The following is a 23,865-nucleotide window of genomic DNA, read 5'->3' on the forward strand; positions in this document are numbered from 1 at the left end:
AGTAGATTGCAGGGAGAAATGACTGACTGCAAGGGATGAAAGGTGAGGTGAATTGAATATGCCCTCTCCGGAGAAAGTGGGGTATCTTTTTGGGTAGGACTTGGGACCAGATAATGCCTGTGTGCAGGAAGATGGATGAGCAGTTGTCCTTTATGAGAAGGGATGCAAAAGCTGGCTCTAGGAATGCATCTATGAGCATCTCTGCAATGATAAGCCCTAGAAATGGCTTGATGGTGCTGCAGGCAGTCCCACTTAATGTAGCCTGTTTTGCCCCTGGCCAGTATTTGGGACGGCTGACTGTTCAGGAACCTTGCACAAACCACCCTGAGCTGTTTGGAGACCGGGAAGGATCCAAGTGCAACAAAAGACATTACGAGAACACCGGAGAAAGGTGGAGGGGATGGTTTTGATGTTTGTCTACTTTTGAATTAATGCCTCCCCTTCTGTGTTCCCTTTGTGCTTTTTAGTTGGTCCTGTGGCTCCTTTGGCAGCATGGAAGACTTAACAGGTATTGCCAATCCTTCTCCCGCCCCCCACCCCCTCTTCTTGAGAGCCGTGGGCTCCCCCCTGCCAAATCAGCTGCTTGCCCATGTGCCCACGAGGGGGCACCCTTGCCCCACACTTCCCCTGCCAGCTCTTGGGAGCCACCTCCAGGGTCTCGCCAGCACACATCGTTCTGAGGCTATTCCGGTCTGGTGTGTTTAATTTACAGCGGGTTTTTGTCTGACAGCGAATTTGATTCAGTTTCGGAGGAGTGGGAACCGGAAGAGATAAATGCTTCAGCTTCAGGCTGTTATCGGTTCTCGGTGACAGGCTGTAAATCTCCAATGCCTCTCCCACTGTATATCTCGGGCCTTGGCTAGATTGTGGAGTTTTCTACCAACGTGACTCCCTGGGGCAATTGGCAGGTGTGCAAAGAGTGCCTGGCTTCTGCAGTCGGAGGCTTTGAAAAGTGGGGAGATTTGCCCAGAGTCCACTCCAACATACTTGGGGAATCCACTCCCGGATTTGTCCTGCTGCCTCGTTTTATGGGCATTTCGAAGAATCCAATCTAGGTATCGGAGTATAGCTGACCATCCTGTTCTCCAGAACTTATGGTATATACTGAGGGGTCTCTTTTGAGATTACTGTAGCTCAGGTGTGTGATTGTGGGGGGATATTTTTCAGCCCAAAAACTGCATGAAGGAAGAGGCACAGGACCAGGGGCAGAGCACTGAATGTAGGTTAACATTCACAACACACAAAAGCCAGAGGTTTCCACACACACCCAGCTCTCCATTCAGGCAAGCTGGATCCATGGCCACAGTTTGGGGTCACATTCCAGCCAGGCGACAGGAGGGGGTGCAGCAGGGCCACTGAGGGGGCGTGGCTTGCAAAGGAGGTGTGGCCTAGGAGGGTCAGAGAGGGAGGCATGCGGCCCCTATCCTGAGGTTTCACTGCCCTTACTCTACCTGTCTGGGATTTGCTTTTCTCCGCAGCTTTCCATTGAGCAACTGAGCTGGTGTTAAGTGACCTAATAACTTTGTTGAGGGCGGGTTGTGTGAATCCTAACCTACATGGCCAGCTGCCCGTGTAGCTGGATCATTTAAATGTGGCTCTGGAGCTTGGGGTTTCCCCGGCCCAATGACTTCAATGCCTTTCAGATGAAGGGTACTTGTGAATCCTTGCATGTTGCCCCTGGTAACTTGTTGTTCTGTCTGTCTGTCTGTCTCTCTCTCTCTCTCTCTCAGGAAGTGTCATCAACACTCCCTCATCTGCCAGATCCCGTTCCTCTTCCAGCAGTGCATACACCAGGGCAAAGTCAGAAATCTGCTTGTCTAGAACCTCTGTGAAGCAGGACTTCTCCAGGAGGTCTGTTTCCCTTTCTCAAACACTCCTGCCTCCCTGATGGTTTGGAGAGGCAGGCCTATGAATGCAGGCATCCTAGGTCCTAGGAGAGGCAGCCCTAGGAATGCAGCCACTCTGGGCATAGCTGCCAAGTTTCCCGTTTTTCGTGGGACCCCCCCCCCCATTTTAATCTGTTTCCCGCTGTTATCCCAAATAGAAAAAAATCCTGGAAATCCCCCGGATTTTCTACGGTACCTGCCAGGGAGGCTCCATTTTGAGTGCTGGCACCGGAAATCGGGTGGCGCCGGCACCGGAAGTTGCATCTACGCATGTCCAGACATGTATAGAAGCGACTTCCGGTGCCGCGCCGCTGCTGATCCCGCATTTTTCAGCGGGAGACTTGGCAGCTATGACTCTGGGTAACTCTGTGAGGTCTGTGCCCGCAGTTGAATAGCATCCGTTCCCAGGACTCATCTCCCCTCCCTGCTACTGGGTCCTGCAACCATTGCTGCTTCTTCCACCGCTTCACATGGTTGTGAAGATAGGAACACGTAAAGCTGCCTTTTATAGACTTGTTCGCCCATCTACTCCAGCAATGCCTGCTCTGACTGGCAGCAGCTCTCCAAGTTCTAACGCAAGAGGAGCCCAAGGTCCCTCTAGTCCAGCATCCTGTGCTCAACTGGTTCTTCTCAAAGTTGTTGGGACTCCCAATTCCAATGAGCTAGAATGGCCAGTAAGACAGAGATTATGGGATTCGTAGTCCAAGCAACATCTAGAGGGCCACAGGTCCATCCCGGCCGCTTTTCCTGCTCATTGAAACAGAGAATGAGAGGTCCCAGAGTCTAAATCCCCACTGTCTTCCTTCCCCGTTCAGGTCTGTTGTGGTGCATCTGTCTCGCACGGGGCACATGGACGTCCCAGCGCCCCAGAGCAGTGGACTGGCCGGGGACATCTCCATCCTTGGAGGAAACACAACTGGGATTTATGTCCAGTGGGTGAGGCCAGGCTCAGAAGCGGAGCGCGTGGGGCTCAGAGAGGGATGCCGACTCCTAGAGGTATGAATGAATGTATGGAATTGTAGATAAATGTCTGAGTGGGAAGAGTTATAAGGAAGTGGCATGGGTGGGGGGACTGCAGTAATAAACCAAAAGGTGACTCCCCTTGTTTGTCTCTCGGTAGTCAGATATACAATGCAGAACGACACCTAGTGGCTGAGTTCTATTGCAAAAGTCTTACTTCAGACATTAAACTGCTGCCTAGTTACTTTTGCACAAGTCCTGCGATGGGGATGTCATTTACGCCCATGTGTAACTAAACCTGGCATCAGGTCATAAGTGGTTTATTTGCATACCCCCCGCCCCAAATGGAGGATGGCACTGATATGTGGATGTGGGCTTTGTCCATTCCAAGACTATGCTAATTATACTTCACATGTAATTTAACCTTTTCAAGCAATCAAGGTGGTTAGGGAGGGATGTAATTTGGTGACAAAGCACACGCTTTCCATGGAAAAAAGTCCCAGGTTCAATCCCTAGCATCTTCAGACAGGACTGGGAAATATTCCTGTCTGAAACCCTGGAAAGCCACTGACAGTTTGTGCAAGCCAGCTAGGTGGGGAGCCTGTGGCATGGTGCTCCAGGTGTCGATGGACTCCAGCTCCCATCAGCCCCAGCCAGCAGATTCCAATGGTCAGGGATTGTGGGAATTGTAGTGCAGCAACATCCTTAGGGGATACTGAGCCAGGTGCAGCAACGGTCTGACCAGGTGCAAGGCAGCATTCAGTGTTCCCAAAACAGTTAATATACATTACCTCCTTGTCATTCTTGCAACAGCTGGGTAGGATACGTCAAGTATTGCTGCTGTTCCCATTTTGCAGATAGGCAAGCCTCTCTTTCAGATTTCTAACAAGTTCATGGTAGAGGCAAGAGTCAAACCTAGGATTTCCTGAGTCCCAGCTCTTAAGTCTTGTACCCACCAGGCTACACCAACTACAAAAAGATTGGGCGTCCTTTTCAGTTTCTGAATCCGATTTGCACACCTGTGCCCACTTAAATGCTTGGCTGCCCGACTCCCATTGCCTGCCCTAGCGATGCTGGGGAGCCTTTTTCAGCGCAAAGGTCGCATTTCCATCTGGGCAACCTTCCATGGGCCACATGCTTGTGGTGGGAGGGGCCAGAGGCAAAGCAGGTGGAGCAATATATCATAGCTGCCAAGTACCCCGTTTTCCCCGGGATTTTCTTACCGTTTCCTGCAGTTGTCCCGAATGGCAAAATACCCCGTATTCCCCCAGAGTACGGAGCTCCTGCTGGCGGCAATGTTCTTCTGGTGCCGCGCCGGCACCGGAAGTCGCTTCTACGCACTTACGGACATGCATAGAAGTGACTCCCGGTGCCGCGGCGCTGCTGATCCTGGATTTTTCAATCCGGAACTTGGCACCTATGCAATATATGCAGATTTTACTTTTGTTCAGCAGGCTATCCTCCATTCAGGCAAGCAAGAGGCATGAGCAGAGTTAACGGACATATTCCAGCCAGGCAAATATGCTCAAGGAGGGTGTGACTGGGGAGAGTCTCAAGGGCCAAGTTGGGCCTAGGCTTTCCCCACTTTGTTCTATTGCTGCTCTTAATGTCAGTCCATGTGCTACCCTAGTGGCTGATATTTGTCTAGGCTGCAACAGCGAGCTTCCTCTGTTCCTGATTCTCCCCAGAAGTTGTGCCATACCCCAGCATTTACACGGGAATTGGAGTGAATGTGCACAGGGCACAAGTCCACCTCTGAACAGAGAGGCCTGGGGCCTGTTTCAGTAGCTCTGGAAAGTTCTTCTTCAGTTTAGGATCTCCCAATTCCCCGCATCCCTTCTTTGAAGAAAGATCAAAGAATCCAAAAGCAGCCTGTTTTTTCAGATCTCCTGTCCCCGGGAAACCTGCTATCAAGTGTATATTAACAGCCTAAAGCTTGCTTGCTTGTTTTGTTTTAAAGATTGCAGAGGGGATGGATGGAGAGGTAGTGGCACAGCTCTTTTATCTTTTTTTAAGTCCAGATTTATTTATTTTTTAACAAAGCTAATTGTAACTGATCCCTGCATCTCTGCTCTCTGTGTGTTTCTGCGGCAGCTTAGGGGGACGCAGCTAAACGGGGAAGTGCTCTCTCTGGAGAACTGCACCCAGGAAGTAGCTTACCTGAGTCTGCTGCACTGGGATGACCCATCTGCTCTGCTCTTCCTCCCTGATATAAGAGGTAAGCCACTCTGACCCAATCCTGCATATGTGATCGTTCTATCCTTAAGTAATCTGGACAGTCAAAAGCTGTGAGTCTACTGCACAGCTGTGATGCTGCTGCAGAAATATTTCAGCTGAATATCTGTCCTAGGGCGCCACCACTTTTCAGGTTTTGATTTGTTTAGAAAAAGAAAGCACAAACCAAGTTTCTAGTCCCTGTGGCTATGGAATGAAATCTCAGAACCCCGGCGTGAGACTTGCGGTTAACCAAGAGTGGCAATTCAGTGCAGTTCCCATGTTGTAGCTCTTTGCTTTTCTTTTGCACTACTTGAAGTACTACTTTTGCACTACTTTTGAATTATGGTGCTGGAGGAGACTCTTGAGAGTCCCATGGACTGCAAGAAGATCAAACCTATCCATTCTTAAGGAAATCAGCCCTGAGTGCTCCCTGGAAGGACAGATCGTGAAGCTGAGGCTCCAATACTTTGGCCACCTCATGAGAAGAGAAGAATCCTTGGAAAAGACCCTGATGTTGGGAAAGATTGAGGGCACTAGGAGAAGGGGACGGCAGAGGACAAGATGGTTGGACAGTGTTCTCGAAGCTACGAACATGAGTTTGACCAAATTGCGGGAGGCAGTGCAAGACAGGAGTGCCTGGCGTGCTATGGTCCATGGGGTCACGAAGAGTCGGACACGACTAAACGACTAAACAACAACAACAACTTGAAGTACACACCACTGAGCCCTAGGGCTTGCTGATCAGAAGGTCGGTGGTTCGAATTCCTGCAACGGGGTGAGCTCCCATTGCTCGGTCCCAGCTCCTGCCCACCTAGCAGTTCAAAAGCACATCAAAGTGCAAGTAGATAAATAGGGACCGCTACGGTGGGAAGGTAAACGGCGTTTCCGTGCGCTGCTCTGGTTCGCCAGAAGCAGCTTTGTCATGCTGGCCACATGACCCGGAAGCTGTCTGTGGACAAACGCTGGCTGCCTCGGCCTATAGAGCGAGATGAGCGCCACAACCCCAGAGTCGGACACGACTGGACCTGATGGTCAGGGGGCCCTTTACCTTTACCTTTTATGTGTTGCCACGCTGGGACAGATTTCCCATTGCTGTTAGCAGTCTCTGGTATCCCATGGCTTTTTAATTTGCTTGTACAGCTTTAAGGATTACCCTTGCAGTGATAAGAGCCCCTGATTTTAATTTACCGTAAGTCACCCAGATGGAACTTGTCCAAAAGCTGGCCAGCTCAAGCCAGACTCCTCACTAGCTTGGATTCAGATCATGAGAGTTAGTGCCTGGAGGGCAGTTTGGGTTGGTAGCCCAGATGCCTCTCCTTCCTTTGAGTAGCAGAGCCGTTACGGAGCCCTCTCTCCACAATCAGCTCTCTCTTTATAATCAGCATCTTTAAACTAGTGCTTGTTTTACATACAGAACCTCACTTTAGAGGCCTTCTCAAAGCAGCCTTGTTACAATGCTGGAATTGTGGAGTCCCGTGCAAAAGAGCAAGGAGAGGGGACCAGACACTGGCTCTTCCTGTTGCTCCTTTTTTTGGAGCAAGGCAGTGTTGTCCTGCTCATACTGATAATAAGTAACAGGATACAGAAGTGATCTCTTCCTCTCCCCCCCCCCTCTCATGCAAATGCTTTTTTGAACACCATGTTCACAGGAGAGGTAGGGGGAGTAGAGGGGCCACTTATTGGACCTCCTAAGTCGCACCTGCTTACCTAATGTGGGAGATGGATACACGAGGCTTCTAGATCTCCCAGCTTTATTATTATTATTTTGGAGCTCTTGTGAGCTCCTAATTTTATGTGGAACTTTTTCCTTGGCTACACAGAATTTGAAGACTTCTATCTTATCATTGCCCTCTCTCGTGTGACTTTTTCTGTGCACTTTACATAATGCATCATCGCAATGAGCTCCATCAGGTTCCTTCCTTCATCAACAATAACTTGGAGACATACGCTCCATTGAGCTCCAGCTGTCGGAGAGAAAGGAAGCAGGGCGCTCTATCCATCTGCTCTGCCGAGAGACCAGCAACTCATGGCTCCTTGGAACTCTCTTCATTCCAGCTGGTCATTACAAGAGCTTCCTTACAGCAACTTGCTTCTTATCTGCAAAACCCAAACAAAGACCAAGTGCAGAGGGGCCCTTTGTTACAAAACCGTGCCTGATTTTGCTTTCCCCCCCTCCTCCCTCCCAGTCACTTTTCCTTTTGTGCTGTGTCATTTAGATTGTAAGCCTGAAGGCAGGGACTGTGTTGATGTTTGTGAGCTTCTCCTTGAGCCCCCTTTTGTTATCCTGCAGAGGATGGTAAGACATGCATTGGATCAAAAACTAAAGCATTTATTTGGGTCTCTCAACTGCTATTTGCTGTCTCTTCTGCATGCCAGAGACTGTAGTGGTGGTGTTGGTGGGGCAACAACAACAACAACAACAACAACAAGAGATCGCTGCTGCTTCCATGCCTGGCTTGTGAGCTACCTGGTTGGCAAATGCAAGAGACAGGAAGCTGGACTAGATGGGCTTTTGGCCTGATCCAGCAGGGGCCTTCTCATTTGCATCCTCTTCTCTTTACCAGGATACCAGCCTCTCAAAGAAGCACTGGATGCTGGGAAGAAGGTTCCTGGCGACTCGTTTTACGTGCGTGCCAACCTGAGCCTCCTGGAGCTTGCCGATCCTTACGCCTTGTGCGTGAAGCACCGGGAGATCCTTCACGTCACGAACACTTTGTACAAGGGGCGGCTAGAGTGGTACTGTGCTCGCGTGGATCCCTTCACCCTCCAGGACTTGGACAGTGGCACGGTACCTAACTACAGCAGGTAATGGGCCTCTGTCCCTTGGGTGTGATTTAATGCACAAGAACTTAAGTGGGCAGGGGGCTGCTTTGCATGCACAAGGGATGCTTCCAGTCTTTTTGGGGTGGGATCCAGTCCCATACTGGCAAATTCAGGCTGTGCAATTATAGCCAAATGAGAGAATCGTGGAATTGTAGAGCTGGAAGGGACCACCAGGGTCATCTAGTCCAGTGTTTCTCAACCTTTTTTGGGCCACGGCACACTTGTTCCCTGAAAAAAATCACGAGGCACACCACCATTAAAAAAGTTAAAAAAATTAACTCTGTGCCTATATTGACTATATATAAAGTAATTCTCTTTATATATAGGTCATTTGTTAATGCCCTTTGTTGACTTTAAGCCTGGGTGGCTCTTTTTAATTTCCCCCCCCTTGCCACACAGTACAAACATTCTCAGGCGTTAGGGGGGAAATGGGGGGAAGGAGACTCCGGCATTAAGCCCAAAGGCCTCAGGGCCACTTACAGCGCTGCTAAAAGGCAGAATGAAAAGCCCTCGGGTCGAGGGGAGCTTCGCAGGGCCCCCGACTCCGCGACCCAAGAGGGAACGAGGGTGCCACGCGGGGCTCACAGGAGACCCCTCCCCTCGAGAGGAAAGAGGTGCGTCCCGGGTGTTTCTCTCCCCCCGCCAGACCTCCCTCCCTCCCTCCCCTCAGAGGCACCACTTTTCGGGCGCAGCGAAGGCCCGTTCCTCCCTGCGCACCCCAACCGCCGCTGGAGGGCCATGGCCAACGCCGCCTCCGCTCCGCGCCCGCTCGGCCTGATCCCGGGCCGCCTCTCCTGCCCGCCTCGCTTACTGCATGGTCCCTTCCAACTCTGGCGGCGGTTGGGGTGCACAGGGAGGAACGGGCCTGCTCTCCGCCTTCTCGCGCTCTAGCCTGGCCGGCCAAGGAGCGCTGTGCTGCGCTCGCCACTCGCGGGACTAGACTGGAAGCGAGTGCGAACGTCGGAGCGCGCCCTCCCTTTCCGGCTTCCTTTCCGGTGGGTCAGTGTTTTGTAATGGCGGCCGCCAGGCACGGGACAAGGCAGCAAATCGCCCTTCTCGTCGCCGCACGCCGCGGCACACCAGCCCCTGTCTCGCGGCACACTACTGTGCCGTGGAACAGCGGTTGAGAAACGCTGATCTAGTCCAACCCTTTGCAATGTAGGAATCCTTGCCCCAACATGGGGCTCGAACCTATGACCCTGACATTAAGAATCTCATGCTCTACAAACTAAGTTATCCTTTGGGCAAGGGAGGCCTTATGCAACCACCACATTCCCCTCCTTGCACCACCTTGCCCTGCCCTGTCCCAATCATACTTCTTGCAATGAGGAAAGAAACTGGAAAATGCAATGGAAAGTGTGGGATAACACTCGAGGCAGCATCCTCTAACCTCTCAGCAAGCAAATAGGAATGGACGCTCAGTAAACAGCCACCCGCCGTCTAATCTCCCTGCAAACAAATCAGGATGAATGATCAGTAAGCGGGTTGTCTGGAAGCAACCAAGGTCTCTCTAGTTAAGAATGGGGAAAGCGACACAGCAACAGGTGAGGCAGCCGAAATTTGTCTGAGACAGAATTTAAAACTGGAGGGAGGGAAGAGAAGGGTCCAGGGGGTCACCTAGTGCAATCCTGTGCTTGAGTCTGGAAATCCATAGAATTCAAGCATCCCGAACAGATGGCTGCCCAGCTTCTGCCTGAAGATCTGCAGTGAGGGAGCAGCAGAACCCGGAGAATAGCTGCTGGGCAAAATAGAGACCGTACTAGAGATCTAGAGCAACTAATACCAAGAGATGGCATAAGGCAGCTTCTTAGGACTTCCCTCTATTTTTTGGTAGTTGCAGCACTTGACTAGCACCAGGTACAGTGAGTCATAACCCATAGATCTAAGCACCGCCATGATATGTGGGTGCTGTAGGAGAAGGGTTTATAGGGGAACCCACAACTGGGAGGAGGGGAGGTTGTTAGTGAGTGCCTCCCCTCCCCCATTTAATTTCTTCCTCCTTTGAGGAATCCTAACAGTTAGAGAACAGTGCAAGAGTTTTGTGGAATATTCTGCCCCCTGAGAATTGCCCAAGTCTAGCCTGCAGGTTTTTAGCAGGATCTGCAAACGCCTCCCTGTTTAAACTGGGGTTTTAAAGGTATCATGTAATATTTATGTAGCATTATTGGATTAATTTTAGATGGACTCGGGTTTTGGAGTGCTAATTGAGTTTTATTTGGTGTCGTGCTTTTTATTGTGTTTCCATTGGATTTTTAGAGAAGGCTGAGTGGATGGCAGGCAGAAATTTGGTGGGGGGCAACTAGGTGGAGACACAGCCATGTTGCTGTTTCAGAGGCTGCCTGGGAGCTGTAGGGAACTGGTGAATCAGTGGATGTGAGCTGGGATTCGGGGAGAACCGGGTTCAAGTTGCCGCTCAGCTCTGGAATATCCGTGTGGCCTTCCCTGGTTAGGATCTGTGTGCTGAGCTCACCCCCAGTATCATTAGAGATGAATGAGAAGAGAATTGTGTTAAAGCACTTGGAACAGAGTGGAAATAAGTAATGACCACACAGTGCTGTGGCAACTTAAAGGCTAACGGGATTGGCCATAATAAATGGTTCTTGCTGCAAAAGACTTAACACGGCTGCCCCTCTGGAAGTAATGATGTGTATATAAAAGCTCAGGCTGCAACCTTTAATAATTTAAATTAATTGGTTAGGGCCATTTTAATAGAGTAAAAACAAGCATCTCTGGTTTGATTGGGTAGTAAGTTTTTATTTTTTAAAAGTTAAATGTAAGTTTCCCTAAATACTTGCAAAAACTGAAGGTGGCAGGCATATAGAATCATAGAATAGAATCATAAAGTTGGAAGAGACCACAAGGGCCATCCAGTCCAACCCCCTGCCAAGCAGGAAACACCATCAAAGCATTCCTGACAGGTGGCTGTGAAGCCTCTGCTTAAAGGCCTCCAAAGAAGGAGACTCCACCACACTCCTTGGCAGCAAATTCCACTGCCGAACAGCTCTTACTGTCAGGAAGTTCTTCCTAATGTTTAGGTGGAATCTTCTTTCTTGTAGTTTGAATCCATTGCTCCGTGTCCGCTTCTCTGGAGCAGCAGAAAACAACCTTTCTCCCTCCTCTATATGGCATCCTTTTATATATTTGAACATGGCTATCATATCACCCCTTAACCTTTTCTCCAGGCTAAACATGCCCAGCTCCCTAAGCCGTTCCTCATAAGGCATCGTTTCCAGGCCTTAGAAGTGGCACCCCCCACATCACTTTCTTCACAGATGGCCTTGCTGAAGAATGCACTTCCCTCACCTTGCCTCCCCTCTCTTGCATAAGCTATTGTTGTAATTGTAGACACATTTATGCACATTTGATTTATTTTTAAAACAACAACAACAACAACAGCAACATTTTATTATTTATACCCCACCCATCTGGCTGGGTTTCCTAGCCACTGTGGGTGGCTTCCAACAGAACCCCAAAATGCAATAATCTACAAAAATCCATTTGATTAATTGGCTTTCCTTAATGAAAGCCCAGTTGCGCCTCCCTCTTTCCAGTGTTGAATTCTACACTGAATTCCCCATCACTTTCCAAATTGCAGTAAGTCTGGCTTTTGTTTTTGTTTTTTTTTAAACTGGATTTGTTCTGCTAGGCCGACAGAGTCCCTTAATCCACTTTAGTTGCACAGACCTAAAGTTCTGATGTGCACTTGAATCCTGCAAAACGCTGACTGTTTGGAAGCACTGACAGTGTACCTTTGTGTTTCCATGCCTTGCTAAGCAAAACAGGAGCTGAGGCTCACCAACCTGGCTGTTTGTGAGGATGAGAGAAATCTCAATATGCCTTCTTCACTAAAAAGGGCATTTGGAACGATCAATTCCTGTGCCTCATGAGAGCAGTTGGCCACACGGTGCTGCTCTCTCTCTCTCTCTCTCTCTCTCTCTCTCTCTCTCTCTCTCTCTCTCTCTCTCTCTGTGTGTGTGTGTGTGTGTGCACGCGCACTCCCATCAAGCTGGTTTTCAATTGCTGTCATCTTTCAGGGCTCATCAGCTCCTGAAGATACAGGAGAAAGGTCAAATGGCAGCCCAGCAAAAAGGCTCCAAGACTAAGGTAAGCTGGTAGTGAGAGAACGGGGGGGGGGGATGTGTGGGTTGGGAAGAAAGGACCGGTGGTGGTATTATTATTGTTAATCATAAAAGTTCTTTTATTCCATTCCAAAAGGCTTCCAGAACAGCTTGCACTAGTAAGGGAGTCCCTATCCTCAGGGTTGCAATCCAAAAGGAAAAAGGGATTGAGAGGGAGCAGAGGGAGAAAAGGAAGATAGAACGGTTGCTTGCTCATTGTTCATTGGTGATTTTCGTATAACTCCTTGGCTGTTATGCCAAAGTTGTTGAGAGAGGAGGCTCACATTTGTAAGCTGCGCACAAGGGGAATTGTCTAGACTCAGCCCTGGAACCTGCAAATCAATCAATCAATCAATCAATAACTGCCCTTCAACCGAAGATCACAGGGCGGTTTACAGTATAAAAGCACATAATGATATGGTGCAGCCAGTGTTGTGCAGCAGATAGAATGAAGGACTTGGACCACAGAGACCTGAGTTCAAATCCCCACTCAGCTACAAAACACAATAGGCAACCTCGGGCCCGTCGGTCTCTTTCCAGGCTAGCCTACTAAACATTCGTCGTCCCTGGGATGAAGGGCTGAATATGAATCTTTGCTAATAGTAATAAGAAGGTTCTTTCCTGCAACGTGTGACGTACCGTCAAGGAGGGGAGTGCTTTTGAACATGCAGGAAGTACTTTTTATCTCAGCTGTGGAGTGATCAAGTCGCACCCATCTGGAATTGCCGTGAAAAGTCTAGCAGTCACGAGTGGCTTAAGATGCGGGATTGTGATGTTTGAGACCAATTTCTAGGCAGAAGGGTTCTGCATTTTAGGAAATCATCGCAGCTCTTGGCTTAGGGAGGCTCACCATGGCAAAATCCAGGGGTGCAGTGGGGAAGGGAAGATGGAGAGAGAAACTCCCCCCCCCGGTCTAAGCCTCTTCCCTTGTCCACAGGCTGCAAAGTCCTACTTCCTGGCCTCAGTGTCTGGTTTCTTGGATCGGGTGTGTCACGTAGGGAGTGGGTAGCTGGTGTCTTGCTCCCTTTCTCTCTCTTCGACACACAGCCTAGGCGAAAAGTGCTGCACTTCCCTTGTGTAGTAGCTGTTGTCTCTGCTGCTGCAGCGTTTTCTTAGGGACAGCCTTCCCTTATGGGAGATGCCGAGAAATGCCTTGCGTTGTTATCTTGAGCTGTTTTCTCGAAGGACCGGAGCTGGCGAGAGAGGAAGGCTCTTAATTGCTGCTATGCCCTGCCTCACTCGGGGAGTTGTATCTCAAGGCACAGCCTATTTAACTTCCAATAATAAACATGTAGCTGTCATTTTGCAAGCGCCTGAGTGATGCATGCTTTGTTCTGTCTGTCTCCTTCACTCCCCCCTCCCCTCCCTTTCTCTTTGTTCTTTCCAGCTGAAGAAACGGGCCCTGGACCAGCTTCGCCTGGTGAAACACAAGCAGCAAGGGGGGCAGGCTGAGGAGGCCCCTTGGCAAGAGCTTTGCCCAGGTGAATTTGCAAACCTCTGCTCCCAGCAGAAAAGAGTTGCTCTTGAGTTAACGCCGGATAAGTAACTCCCACGAATGGTCCACCTACTGTGGTGGGTCGGCTCTCTAAACAGGGGCAGTGTCTCTCTGTGTCTGTGTGTTTTGCATATTCATGAGGGTTTGCTTGATTTATTCAATATGCAAAACACCATCCAAAGATCACAGGGTGGCTCACAACATAAAAATACGAAGTGAAAACCCAAAATGCAAAAATAGAAAGGAGAACAAAATAAAACCAATAACCCCCCTCCCACAAACAGATTTTTAAAAGACATAGAATGTTCATCAGCCGAAGGCCTGGTTGTAGAAAAACATTTTCACCTGGTGCCTAAAGATATGTAATGAAGGCGCCAGGCGAGCCTCTCTGGGAAGGGCATTCCACAATGGGGGGGGGGGGAAGCTGCAGAAAAGGCCCCTGTGAAGGAGGCACATGAAGAAGGGCCTCAGATTATTATCACAGGGTCTAGTTCATATGGGGGGAGGCAGTTGTTGAGGTATTGCGGTCCTGCGCCGCTTAAGGCTTTAGAGGTCAAAACCAGCACTTTGAACTGGGCCTGGAAACTAATTGGCAGCCAGTACAGCCAGGCCAGGATTGGCATTATATGCTCTGACTGTCTGGCCCCGGTGAATTCATTCATTCATTCATTCATTCATTCATTCATTCATTCATTCATTCATTCATTCGTGGATACTCCACCCTTTAATTATGTCATCAGGGTGGTGTTCAATAAAATGAACAGGGGGAACCCACATTAAAATAGCTAGTACTTAAAAATAAAGAATAACAGCCAATCTAGAAAATCATAAAAATGGGCCAGGAAAAAATAAAACATAAAATAAGCTTTTAGCTAGGCACTGATGAGGCATTTGAGTGGGTTCCAGGTGAGCCTTTCTCTTGGGAGAACGCTCCATTGCTGCAGTGCCACCACTGAAAAGGCCCTCCCTTTATTAACCACATGTTGATCTTGGAGAAAGCACTCTGATGATAACCTTAGAGTTGGATTATGTCGGCATTGTGTGCCTGCCAAAGAATTGGGAACCATGGGAATCTCACTCGTTCCCCCTCGTTTTCCCCAAGATAACTACAGAGTAGGGGTGGGGGATGCTTTCAACCCAAAGACCCCATTCCTTCAAGGGCAACCTTCTGAGGGCCAGGAGCAGATGCAAAAGTGGACAGAACAATGGATGTGATTCTTGCCTTTGTTGATTAGGTTTCCTTACAGTCAGGCAAAAGCATTTGAGAAGGGTATGGCCTGTGGGAGGGGTGCGTGGGCTGGCACAGTCATTGAGGGCCAGATGGAGAGCTGCATGTGGCCCCCAAGACAGGTTCCCTACCTTGCAGTAGAGAAAAATGAGAAATCATGGATGGTGGTGATAGGCACTTCCTCTTGCCTGAATAAAGCTTGTGCTTTATTCACTGGTCTTATCTGAGCTAGTCTTTAGGGTGGTAGGGATGGGGAAGCTGTGGCCCTCCCTGTTGCTAGGTAAAGGTAAAGGTAAAGGGACCCCTGACCATTAGGTCCAGTCGTGACCGACTCTGGGGTTGCGCGCTCATCTCGCATTATTGGCCGAGGGAGCCGGCGTATAGCTTCCAGGTCATGTGGCCAGCATGACAAAGCCACTTCTGCCAAACCAGAGCAGCACATGGAAACGCTGTTTACCTTCCCGCTGTAGCGGTTCCTATTTATCTACTTGCACTTTGATGTGCTTTCGAACTGCTAAGTTGGCAGGAGCTGGGACCAAGCAACGGGAGCTCACCCCGTCACAGGGATTCGAACCGCCGACCTTCTGATCAGCAAGCCCTAGGCTCAGTGGTTTAACCACAGCGCCACCTGGGTCCCCTGTTGCTATTGGACTCTAATTCCCATCAGCCTCAACCAGCATGGCCAGTGGTCAGGAATTATGGGAGCTGCAGTCCAGCAACACCTGGAGAGCAACAGGTTTCCCATCCCTGCTTCGTGGTGGGTCACAGGACTCCTTGTTCCGCTTGGAAAATAAATAAGCAGGCCCTCCCCAGCCAGAACAGGGCTGAGCAGAGCTTGCAGGGGTCACAAAACGGGGACCTCAAAGGCCCACACAGCTCCCAACCACCACCATATTAAAGACATATAAGGAATCACTGAAGCCAGCAAGCCTGCCCTCCCTTCTCTTGCTCATTGACACTGCCTTTTTTATGTGCAGGTGGAACTGAAAAGCCCTACAGCCCGGTATGCCCTCTGGTGGTTCAGACTCGTCGTCCCGTCATGCTCTCACCTGCTTGCTTAGCATCCCGCCTCATTAAGAACCTTCTGGCTCTCCCTTCCTCCCATCAGGACTTTTGCTCGTGCCCGTCTGGTAAGCAGGAGAGGCTGAGTGATTTGACGATGGGCCGGTGGTGGAGCCGGAAACCCCAAGTGGGTCTACTTCCTCTGTCCTGGCTCTGGACTTGCACCTTGAGACCATGCTTGGAAATGAGTCTCTGGTTTAATAATTTTTACTCCTACAGAAGTAAGCATGAAAGCTTCCTTTTCATGCCTCTAGCTCAGAGTTGGGGTGAACTGGGCCTTGCAGAGGTTGCAACTCCCCATCATCTCTAACTGTTGGTCCTACTGGCTGGGGTTGATGGGAGATATAGCCCGACCACAGGTTTTCCACCCTTCCTTTGAGCAAGGATCTTCCTTCTGCATCTTGAAGTGGGTAGGGGGGTGACTTTTGACAAGACCTTCTGCCTTTTGCCCTTCCCTACCTGAGCCCCACAAATGCAGGTTCCACACTTTGGGTGCAGGAAACAGAACTCTGAGGATCTCTATTCATGAAAAGCAGAGATGGGAGACCTATGGCCCTCCTGATATTGTTGGACTCCAACTCCCATCAGCCCCAGCCAACGTAGCCAATGGCCAGGGATGATGGGAGTTGGAGTCCAACAACATCTAGAAGGCCACAGGTCCCCCAACCATGATGTAAAGAAGAAAACTCTCCACTGTTCATGGCCCATAGTGTTGCTGCAAAGAAGGTTTGCTGATATGAGATTAATGCCTCCTAATGCAGTGAAATGTGGGACCTTGAGATTGTGCTATGATTCTTGTACCGTGTGGTGTGGAAAAGGAAAGGACAGGAAGTTCTTCTGCATCGAGGGTTGGGCCAATAGATGGATCTTGAAAAAAAATGGCTTTCCATTCGTCAATCCCCTTAACAAAACTACTGGGAACTACAGCGCTAAGGTCATAAAAATAAAAGACGTTGCTTCTGTTTTCCTTCCCTCACAAAAGAAAAAAAATAGGGCAATTTTTGGGGAAAAGTTCTGAATTGCAACTTGCATGATTTACAGCGCGATCCAATGCATGTTTATTCAGAAATATCTCCCAGTGTGTTCAATGGGTTTGACTCGCATGGTTAGCCTTAGGCTGCCAACCCCTGCACTCTTAAATGAAAGTAAATGTAACTGAATTCATTGGGACTTAATTTTGATTAAAGAGAATTTCGGATTGAAGGTCCACATCGTAGCCTAGGCTTTGAGAGTACCCCCCCCCCATGATAACTCATGCTTATTGGCACATCTCCTCCAAGACCTGTCTTTTTGAGGTTTTTGCTCCCTGCATTCACAGATGCCCCTCCTGACCAAAGACTCTCCTCTGGCTCCTCCAAGAATATTATTATTGCTGATGGGATCTCCGAAAGCCAGAGGAACTGTGGGAAGATGCGGAGCATCAAGGAGGCTATTGGAAAGGTGAGGAACAGAGCACTGCAATTTCAGGGCTGAGAGGCAGGGCGAGACGGACGGTTATGCTAAATACGCCTTATGGAAAAACTTGAGACAAAAATTAGATTCCCCTTTTATTGTAACACTACCCAGGCAACTCTTTGTGGAGAGAGCTTCTACACTGCTACTCCCAATTACCAGACTGTTAAAATTCCTCTTGGAGCAGGGAGTGTACTAGTGGCCATCTGGAGTTATGGGAAATGTAATGGCTGCACTTTGGCCCTGTTTCTAGGGAAGTGGAATCCAAATTATCTTCCTCTGCCTCAAACCAGTCCCACCAAGCTGTCTCCTCAACTTCCTATGTGTAAGGGGCAGGGAGTACAGACAGCCCCCTCCCATCCTGAGAAGCAGTTCCTCCACCAGCCGCGAAGCCAGCGGGGAGGGGGAGGAGTCGAGTGAGGAAAGAGAAAGGAGGAGACAGGGCTCTGGCAGCATAGGAGAGCCCTTGCTACACAGAGGGGAGGAAGAGAGAGAGGGGGGAAGGGAGGAGAAGGAAAACAGGAAAAGGAGACCCTTTTCCCCTCCGGTTCCGGAATTACGCAGGAGAAGGCGGGGAGGACGTTTTGGCGTGCCCAGACTCTTATGCTGGAAGAGAACGCGGAGCGCGCCATTCTCGGGTTCTGGTTCGGACTAGAAGGATGTATCTTGTACAGCTGAATCACTGTAAATAGACTGCACATAATAAAACCTTAAAAGGCAAGAATGTGGAGAGTCGTTACTCTAGAGTAGTCACCACCGGCATCCTGTGACACTATGTAAGCTCCATGACTGCCTTTTTGCACAATATCTCTTCACATCCCATTTGTCCTCCTTCTCCAGAGAAGAGGGTCTTCTGAGTGCAGACCTGCAAGCTGGTGGGCTCTGTAGGTCTGTGGGGTGATGCTCTCCTTGACTAGCACGGGAGACCGAGGGTCTCTGGAGGTGAGTGACGGGATCTCCCTCCACCCAGATGTATCGGACACCCAGCGTGCTGTATATCAACTGACCCTGCCCTTCAATTCTCTCTTTTTCCTCACTGGTTTGGCTGTAAATCCCATCCTTTAATGGAATTACTATTGGAAAAGCAATGATATTTCACAGTGTAGGGTTTGATTTAATGTAACTTGTCAGGGGCGGGTTATTTCTTTTCCATTTGAATCAGTAAATCTGTTGGATTTCCTTGCAGAACAAACACTGCCTGCTGGAGCTGGAGGTCCAGGTGGCGAGGGAACTAATTAAAAGTGAAATATACCCCATCGTTATCCATGTTGAGGTCACAGAGAAGAACGTCAGGGGAGTCAGGTATGAAAAGCCCTTCTCAGGATTGACACAGGTTGTAATGCAGATGGGAAGAGCTGGCCGTCTCCAAAAAGTAAGGCAAGGGCATGGGATGGACTTCAGATGGTATAAGCAGTCTGGCGCCCCCTGCTCTGCTGTGACACAGCTCCAGATGAGAGCCCTTCTTCCTCTAGCAGAGCCTGCCAGAAGAAGCACCAATGTTTCCATTGTGCTTAGACCCAGCTCCGCAACCCACTCTGCCCTACCTGGAGAAGGACAATAGCTCAGTGGAAGAGCATCTTCTTTGCATGTAGCATGTCCCAGGTTCACCCTCTAGCACAGGGGTCTCCAGACTACGGCCCGCGGGCCAGATGCGGCCCAATTGGCCTCCCAATCCGGCCCGCGACGACCCCTGCCACCCGCTGCCGCCGCCCGCTCTTACGACGCGCTGCGCGGCGGCGCGCTTCCAGATCTGAAAAAAGCGCTGAAAATTGTTTCTGCGCATGCGTATGGGCCTCTCCCGACCCAGAAGAGGTCATTTCCGGTGCACTTCCGGGTCGGGGGAGGTGCACTTCTGGGTCGGGGGAGGCCCATACACATGCACACAAACAATTTTCGGTGGTTTTTTGGACCTGGAAGCGCGCCACCGCACCAGTAAGTGTGCGCGCACATGCACACGGGCGCGCACTCCCCCGCCCTCCGGCCCGCCGCGTGATCGGCGTGGCGGGCACCGGCCCAAAGGCGGGTAAGTCTGGGGACCCCTGCTCTAGCACCTGCTATTAGGAGAGACCCTGTCTGAAATCTGTGTTGCATGCACTGTGTCCCAGGTTCAGTCTTTGGCATTTCCAAGTAGGGCTGTGAGATAGCCCTGGCCGAAATCCCGGGAAGCTGCTGCCTGTCAGTGATAGACCGAGCTAAATGGCCAAACGGCCTGGTACAGCTCGCTCAGTAGAGCATGAGGCTCTTAATCTCAGGGTCATGTGTTTGAGCCCCACGTTGGGCAAAAAAGATTCCTGCATTGCAGGGGATTGGACTAGATGGCACTTGTGGTCTCTTCCAACTCTACAATTTTATGATTCTATGAATATAAGGCAGTAGACTGGGGCACTGAACCGTCTAAGGAGGTGTAGCAAGCTATGCTTGTTGAAATTTCCTCTTCTGTGCCACAATTAAAGCTGCTGAACACCCTAGAACACAGGTGTCTCACAGTGAGAAGATGAGTATAACAGCCGACAAGTTCCCCTGAAAGACCATTTTCCCATCTTTGTTGGTCCTCTCCCAAACTCCGTAGCCTCAAGGAAGTGTTTTTAGGGAACTATTCTCATTCTGTGCAAGAGGATGATAAGACCCAATAGGCCGCGCCAATATTCTGAATGAAATGACTCTGGGGACCATAGAATTGCAGAGTTGGAAGGGACCCTGAGGGTCATCTACTTCAACCCCCTACAATGCAGGAATCTCAACTCAAGCATCCGCGACAGGTGGCCATCCAACCTCTGGTTAAAAACCTGCACCTTCATTGCTTCAGTTTTTTTCTGCAACTCCTTCTCAAGCAGTACTGATGCAGAAAGCTTTTGGAAACCACCTCATTAGAAGCCATATAGGTAGTTGCACCCATCTCGGTTTTCTCTACATGGATTGGCAGTGGCTCCAGTTTCGGACATGCAGTCTTTCCTGGCCTTGGGTGGAGATTGAATGCGAAACGAGCGCTCTATTGCTGAGCTGCGCCCCATCCCCAAATACGCTATGGACCATAAGGTTTCACCGGTTGCCCAAACTCTCCTCTGGGTGGTTACAGCGTCTGCTGAATTTTTTAAAGCTCCTTCTGCAAAACCCCCGAATGTTTTGCTTCAGATGGGAATGCACGTGGACTGTGATTTGTGACATCGTCCTGGTGCAGGGGGCGGAGGAAGCTCCGAACTGGAGCATTTGCTTGGCGGTCCGTCAGTTCTTGGGATCAGACCATTAGACTTCAACATGCTTAAGCTAACATGCTTGACTTAGCCCATCTCGGCGAATGCATTATTCATAGCATCTCAAGGAGTCTACTGACGGCGTGTTTCTCTGTTGTGCTCTTTCCTCCTAGGAGCTTGCTGGGGAAGCCGGGGCTGCGCGACTCGGAGGTGCTGAAGCAGTGCCGGAAGGCCAAGTGGACTCTGCACACTTTGCCTTGCTTGGGGGCCTGGGTGGATCCTCACGCCTGGGGCAGTGCGGAGGAGCTGGTGAAGGTGGTGCGGGCCCACGTCTTCCAGGAGCAGACCAGGATTGTGTGGGTCGAGGAGAGTGATTTGTGATGGGTGTCTGGAGGTGTCTGCAAGCAGAAAAGCCTCTGCAGGACAGAGGCTTCGACCCACGACCCACTGAAGATGTTCTGGATCTGTGATTCACTCCAGACATCCTACAGACATAGCCCATTTCCTTTGTGGTCCAGTCGTTCCCTCAATTAGCCTGAGAACGGGCAAAATGCGCCTCTGCATTTGACTGCCTCCAGTATCAACTCCACTCTCCCAGGCCTTTCCTCGTTTCCTGTGTTCTCTGTGGCTGTTGTCTCTACCTCCATTCACATCCTGATGGAAGTATGTGTGTGTGTTAGTGTGAGAGGGGGGTTGGGTGCCCTCGCATGCATGCTCACAGACATATACTGTCCCCTCAGCCAGAGGGACCGTGAGCAGGCAGGAGAGACATCCTCTGTGCCCGCCACTTTATTGTGCCTAAATTATTGATGGACCCTTTTTATTGAAGACCGGACTATGGAAAGAGAATTAAACAGCATTAACAATGGAAATGAACGACTGGCTGCTTCTTGAGTTCACTGGAAAGGAAGCACATTTCCAACTTGTTCCTAGGCCTGCCTCTGTCTCCACTCCTTCCTTTTTGCCTAATAATAATAATAATAATAATAATAATAATAATAATAATAATATATTTATATCCAACCCATCAGGCTGGGTTTCCCCAGTCACTCTGGGCGGCTCCCAACAGAATATTAAAAACACGGGAAAACACCAGTCATTAAAAACTTCCCTAAACAGGGCTGCCTTCAGGTGTCTTCTAAAAGTCAGATAGTTATTTATTTCCTTGACATCTGGTGGGAGGGCGTTCCAGAGGGTGGGTGCCACTACCGAGAAGGCCCTCTGCCTGGTTCCCTGCAACCTCGCTTTTTGCAGGGAGGGAACCGCCAGAAGGCCCTCGGAGCTGGACCTCAGTGTCCGGGCTGAACGATGGGGGTGGAGATGCTCCTTCAGATATACTGGGCCAAGGCCGTTTAGGGCTTTAAAGGTCAGCACCAACACTTGGAATTGTGCTTGGAATTGTGCACAATTATTGAATTGTGTCTCTTTGCAGTTCACTTGCTGCCTCTTGTGTGGCTAAAGGCACAAACTCTGTAAGTAGGAATCTACCTGTGAGGGACAGGGGATATCGCGAAGTCCCTCCCCTCCTGAGTTCAAGCCCATCCCCGAGCACAGGGGAAAGCAGAGGGAGCTCCGATTCCAGTGAGGAAGCAGGAAGTCGGGTCCGAGGCTCAGGCAAGGTAGCGGAGCCAGGGTCCCAGGTGGGACAGGAAGGGGCAAATAAGGGGGGGAGACCCATCCCCCCAACTCCAGAATTACGCAGGAAGAGGAGGGGCAAGAGGATGGGGCTTCCAAGGCTTTTGTGTTGGGGAAAGACGCGCCAAAAGTCATTCGGAGGTTCTGAAACCGACTGACCACATCACTCCGTGTAAATAGCAATGACTTCAGCACTGTAAATACGCAGCACCAATAAAAGAATAAAATGCAGAGCTGCGTAGCGTCGTTACTCTGAAGTAGCCCGCTCCGGCCACTGTGACAGCAACCTCCGAATCATTTTTTGGGCTACTTTGGAGTTGCCGGGATGAGCGTGTCAGAGGCGGAGAGATGGCGGCAGATCGCGGAGAAAGCCCAGCAAGACCTGCAGCAGCTGTCGCTGCAGGCGCAGGGGGAATTGAAGGCAGCTAAAGAAGAGACTAAGAAGGTCCAGGACGACCGGCTACAACTTGCGGAACAGGTGAGAGCGCTACAGGAAAGAGAGCAGAAATTAAGGGCGGTGGCGGTAGACCTCCAAAACAAGCTGGATGCAGAGAAAAACAAGGCGGGAGGGGCACCCCAAGTCCAAGTGCTGCCAGGAAGGAGAGCCGGGACCCTAGTAAGCAAGTTCAATGGAGACCCGAGGGAATATCAGGGCTTTGAGACTGAGATTGTGTATGCTCTTGAGCTGCACCACGATGAGTTCCCTGATGATGAGCACAGGGTAGCGTTTATTGTGGAGCACCTTACCGGGGCAGCCAGGGAGTGGCTAAGACCGTTAATCGCAACAAAGAATCCTTGCATGAAGAATGTCAAACTATTTCTAGAAGGTTTGAAAACGATGTATTCGTCCGATAGTCATATGGACCAGACTAAGGAGGAACTTCATAATTTACGCCAAGGAAATATGACAGTTTGCGCGTATTGGGCGAAATTCACCATGCTGGTGCACAGACTGGGGTGGGAACTAGAGTCACCCCCAATGCAAGCGGCGTTCTACTTGGGGTTGCATGAGGAGGTGAAGGATGAGCTCTCGAGAGGTCCAAAGCCCAGTAATATGGATCAGCTGAGCAAAGCGGCTCTGGCGGTGGGGGTGAGACAGGAATCCCGGTGGAGCGACAAGCAAGCAACGCGCGCAAAGCGGGCTTGGTTCCCACGGTCGCAGGAGAAGCCACTCCCCCAACAACCCTTTCAAGCCACGCCTGGGGCCAGCCAGGACCAGGAACCCATGCAGATTGATAGCGCGCGCGCGCGCGCGGGCTTTTCAAACCCCAGCGGCGCCAAGACGCAAGGAGGGAAGGGGTGGGAATTGCTTTCTCTGCAACTCCCCCCAGCATCTCGTCAGAGACTGCCCACATCGCAGGGAGTGGCAAGGAAAGGCGGGAACAGTTGTGCCCTCCCCCACTGACGCAGCACCACAGCAGGGAAACGGGAAAGCCTGGCTGCAGGAGACAAGGGGCAGCAGCCAGGCACAGTCAGCAGACAACAGCCCCAGCCCGCCCACCCGCACAGAGAGGAGCAGAGCCAGCCCACCCCTCCCAGAGCAGGAGTGGTTCTAGAAGTCACGCTAACGCTCCCAAATGGCTATCCATTGACGGTCCTCGCCCTAATTGACAGTGGGGCGTCAGCGAACTTCTTCTCGAGAAACTTTGCAGAAGAGCACCAGATCCAGCTTCTGCAGCTGGATTTTCCTCTGCACGTGGCAACCATTGACGGCAGAGAGCTGCTGGGAGGGGCCATCACTCATCAAACCCCCCCCATGAGAATGACGGTGGGAAGGCACTCAGAGACACTGGCATTC

At 50.4% G+C, this 23,865-nt stretch overlaps 1 protein-coding gene across 2 annotated transcripts in view; it reads left to right on the forward strand.

Moving 5' to 3' along the window:
* CARD10 (caspase recruitment domain family member 10) overlaps window positions 1–21,552 on the forward strand; it is a 49,032-nt gene extending 27,480 nt beyond the window's left edge. For both annotated transcript variants that reach the window (XM_035128071.2, XM_035128072.2), the window contains exons 12-22: window positions 468–508; window positions 1,731–1,851; window positions 2,702–2,882; window positions 4,941–5,064; window positions 7,628–7,868; window positions 11,921–11,990; window positions 13,392–13,485; window positions 15,705–15,857; window positions 17,108–17,229; window positions 18,428–18,543; window positions 20,606–21,552. In XM_035128071.2, coding sequence (XP_034983962.2) covers window positions 468–508; window positions 1,731–1,851; window positions 2,702–2,882; window positions 4,941–5,064; window positions 7,628–7,868; window positions 11,921–11,990; window positions 13,392–13,485; window positions 15,705–15,857; window positions 17,108–17,229; window positions 18,428–18,543; window positions 20,606–20,813 — 1,471 coding nt within the window. In that variant the 3' untranslated portion in view covers window positions 20,814–21,552. The remainder of the gene's footprint in view (window positions 1–467; window positions 509–1,730; window positions 1,852–2,701; window positions 2,883–4,940; window positions 5,065–7,627; window positions 7,869–11,920; window positions 11,991–13,391; window positions 13,486–15,704; window positions 15,858–17,107; window positions 17,230–18,427; window positions 18,544–20,605) is intronic.
* Window positions 21,553–23,865: the final 2,313 nt, after the last annotated feature.

The sequence above is a fragment of the Zootoca vivipara genome, chromosome 10 (assembly GCF_963506605.1).
Source record: "Zootoca vivipara chromosome 10, rZooViv1.1, whole genome shotgun sequence".
Taxonomy (NCBI): Eukaryota; Metazoa; Chordata; class Lepidosauria; order Squamata; family Lacertidae; genus Zootoca; species Zootoca vivipara.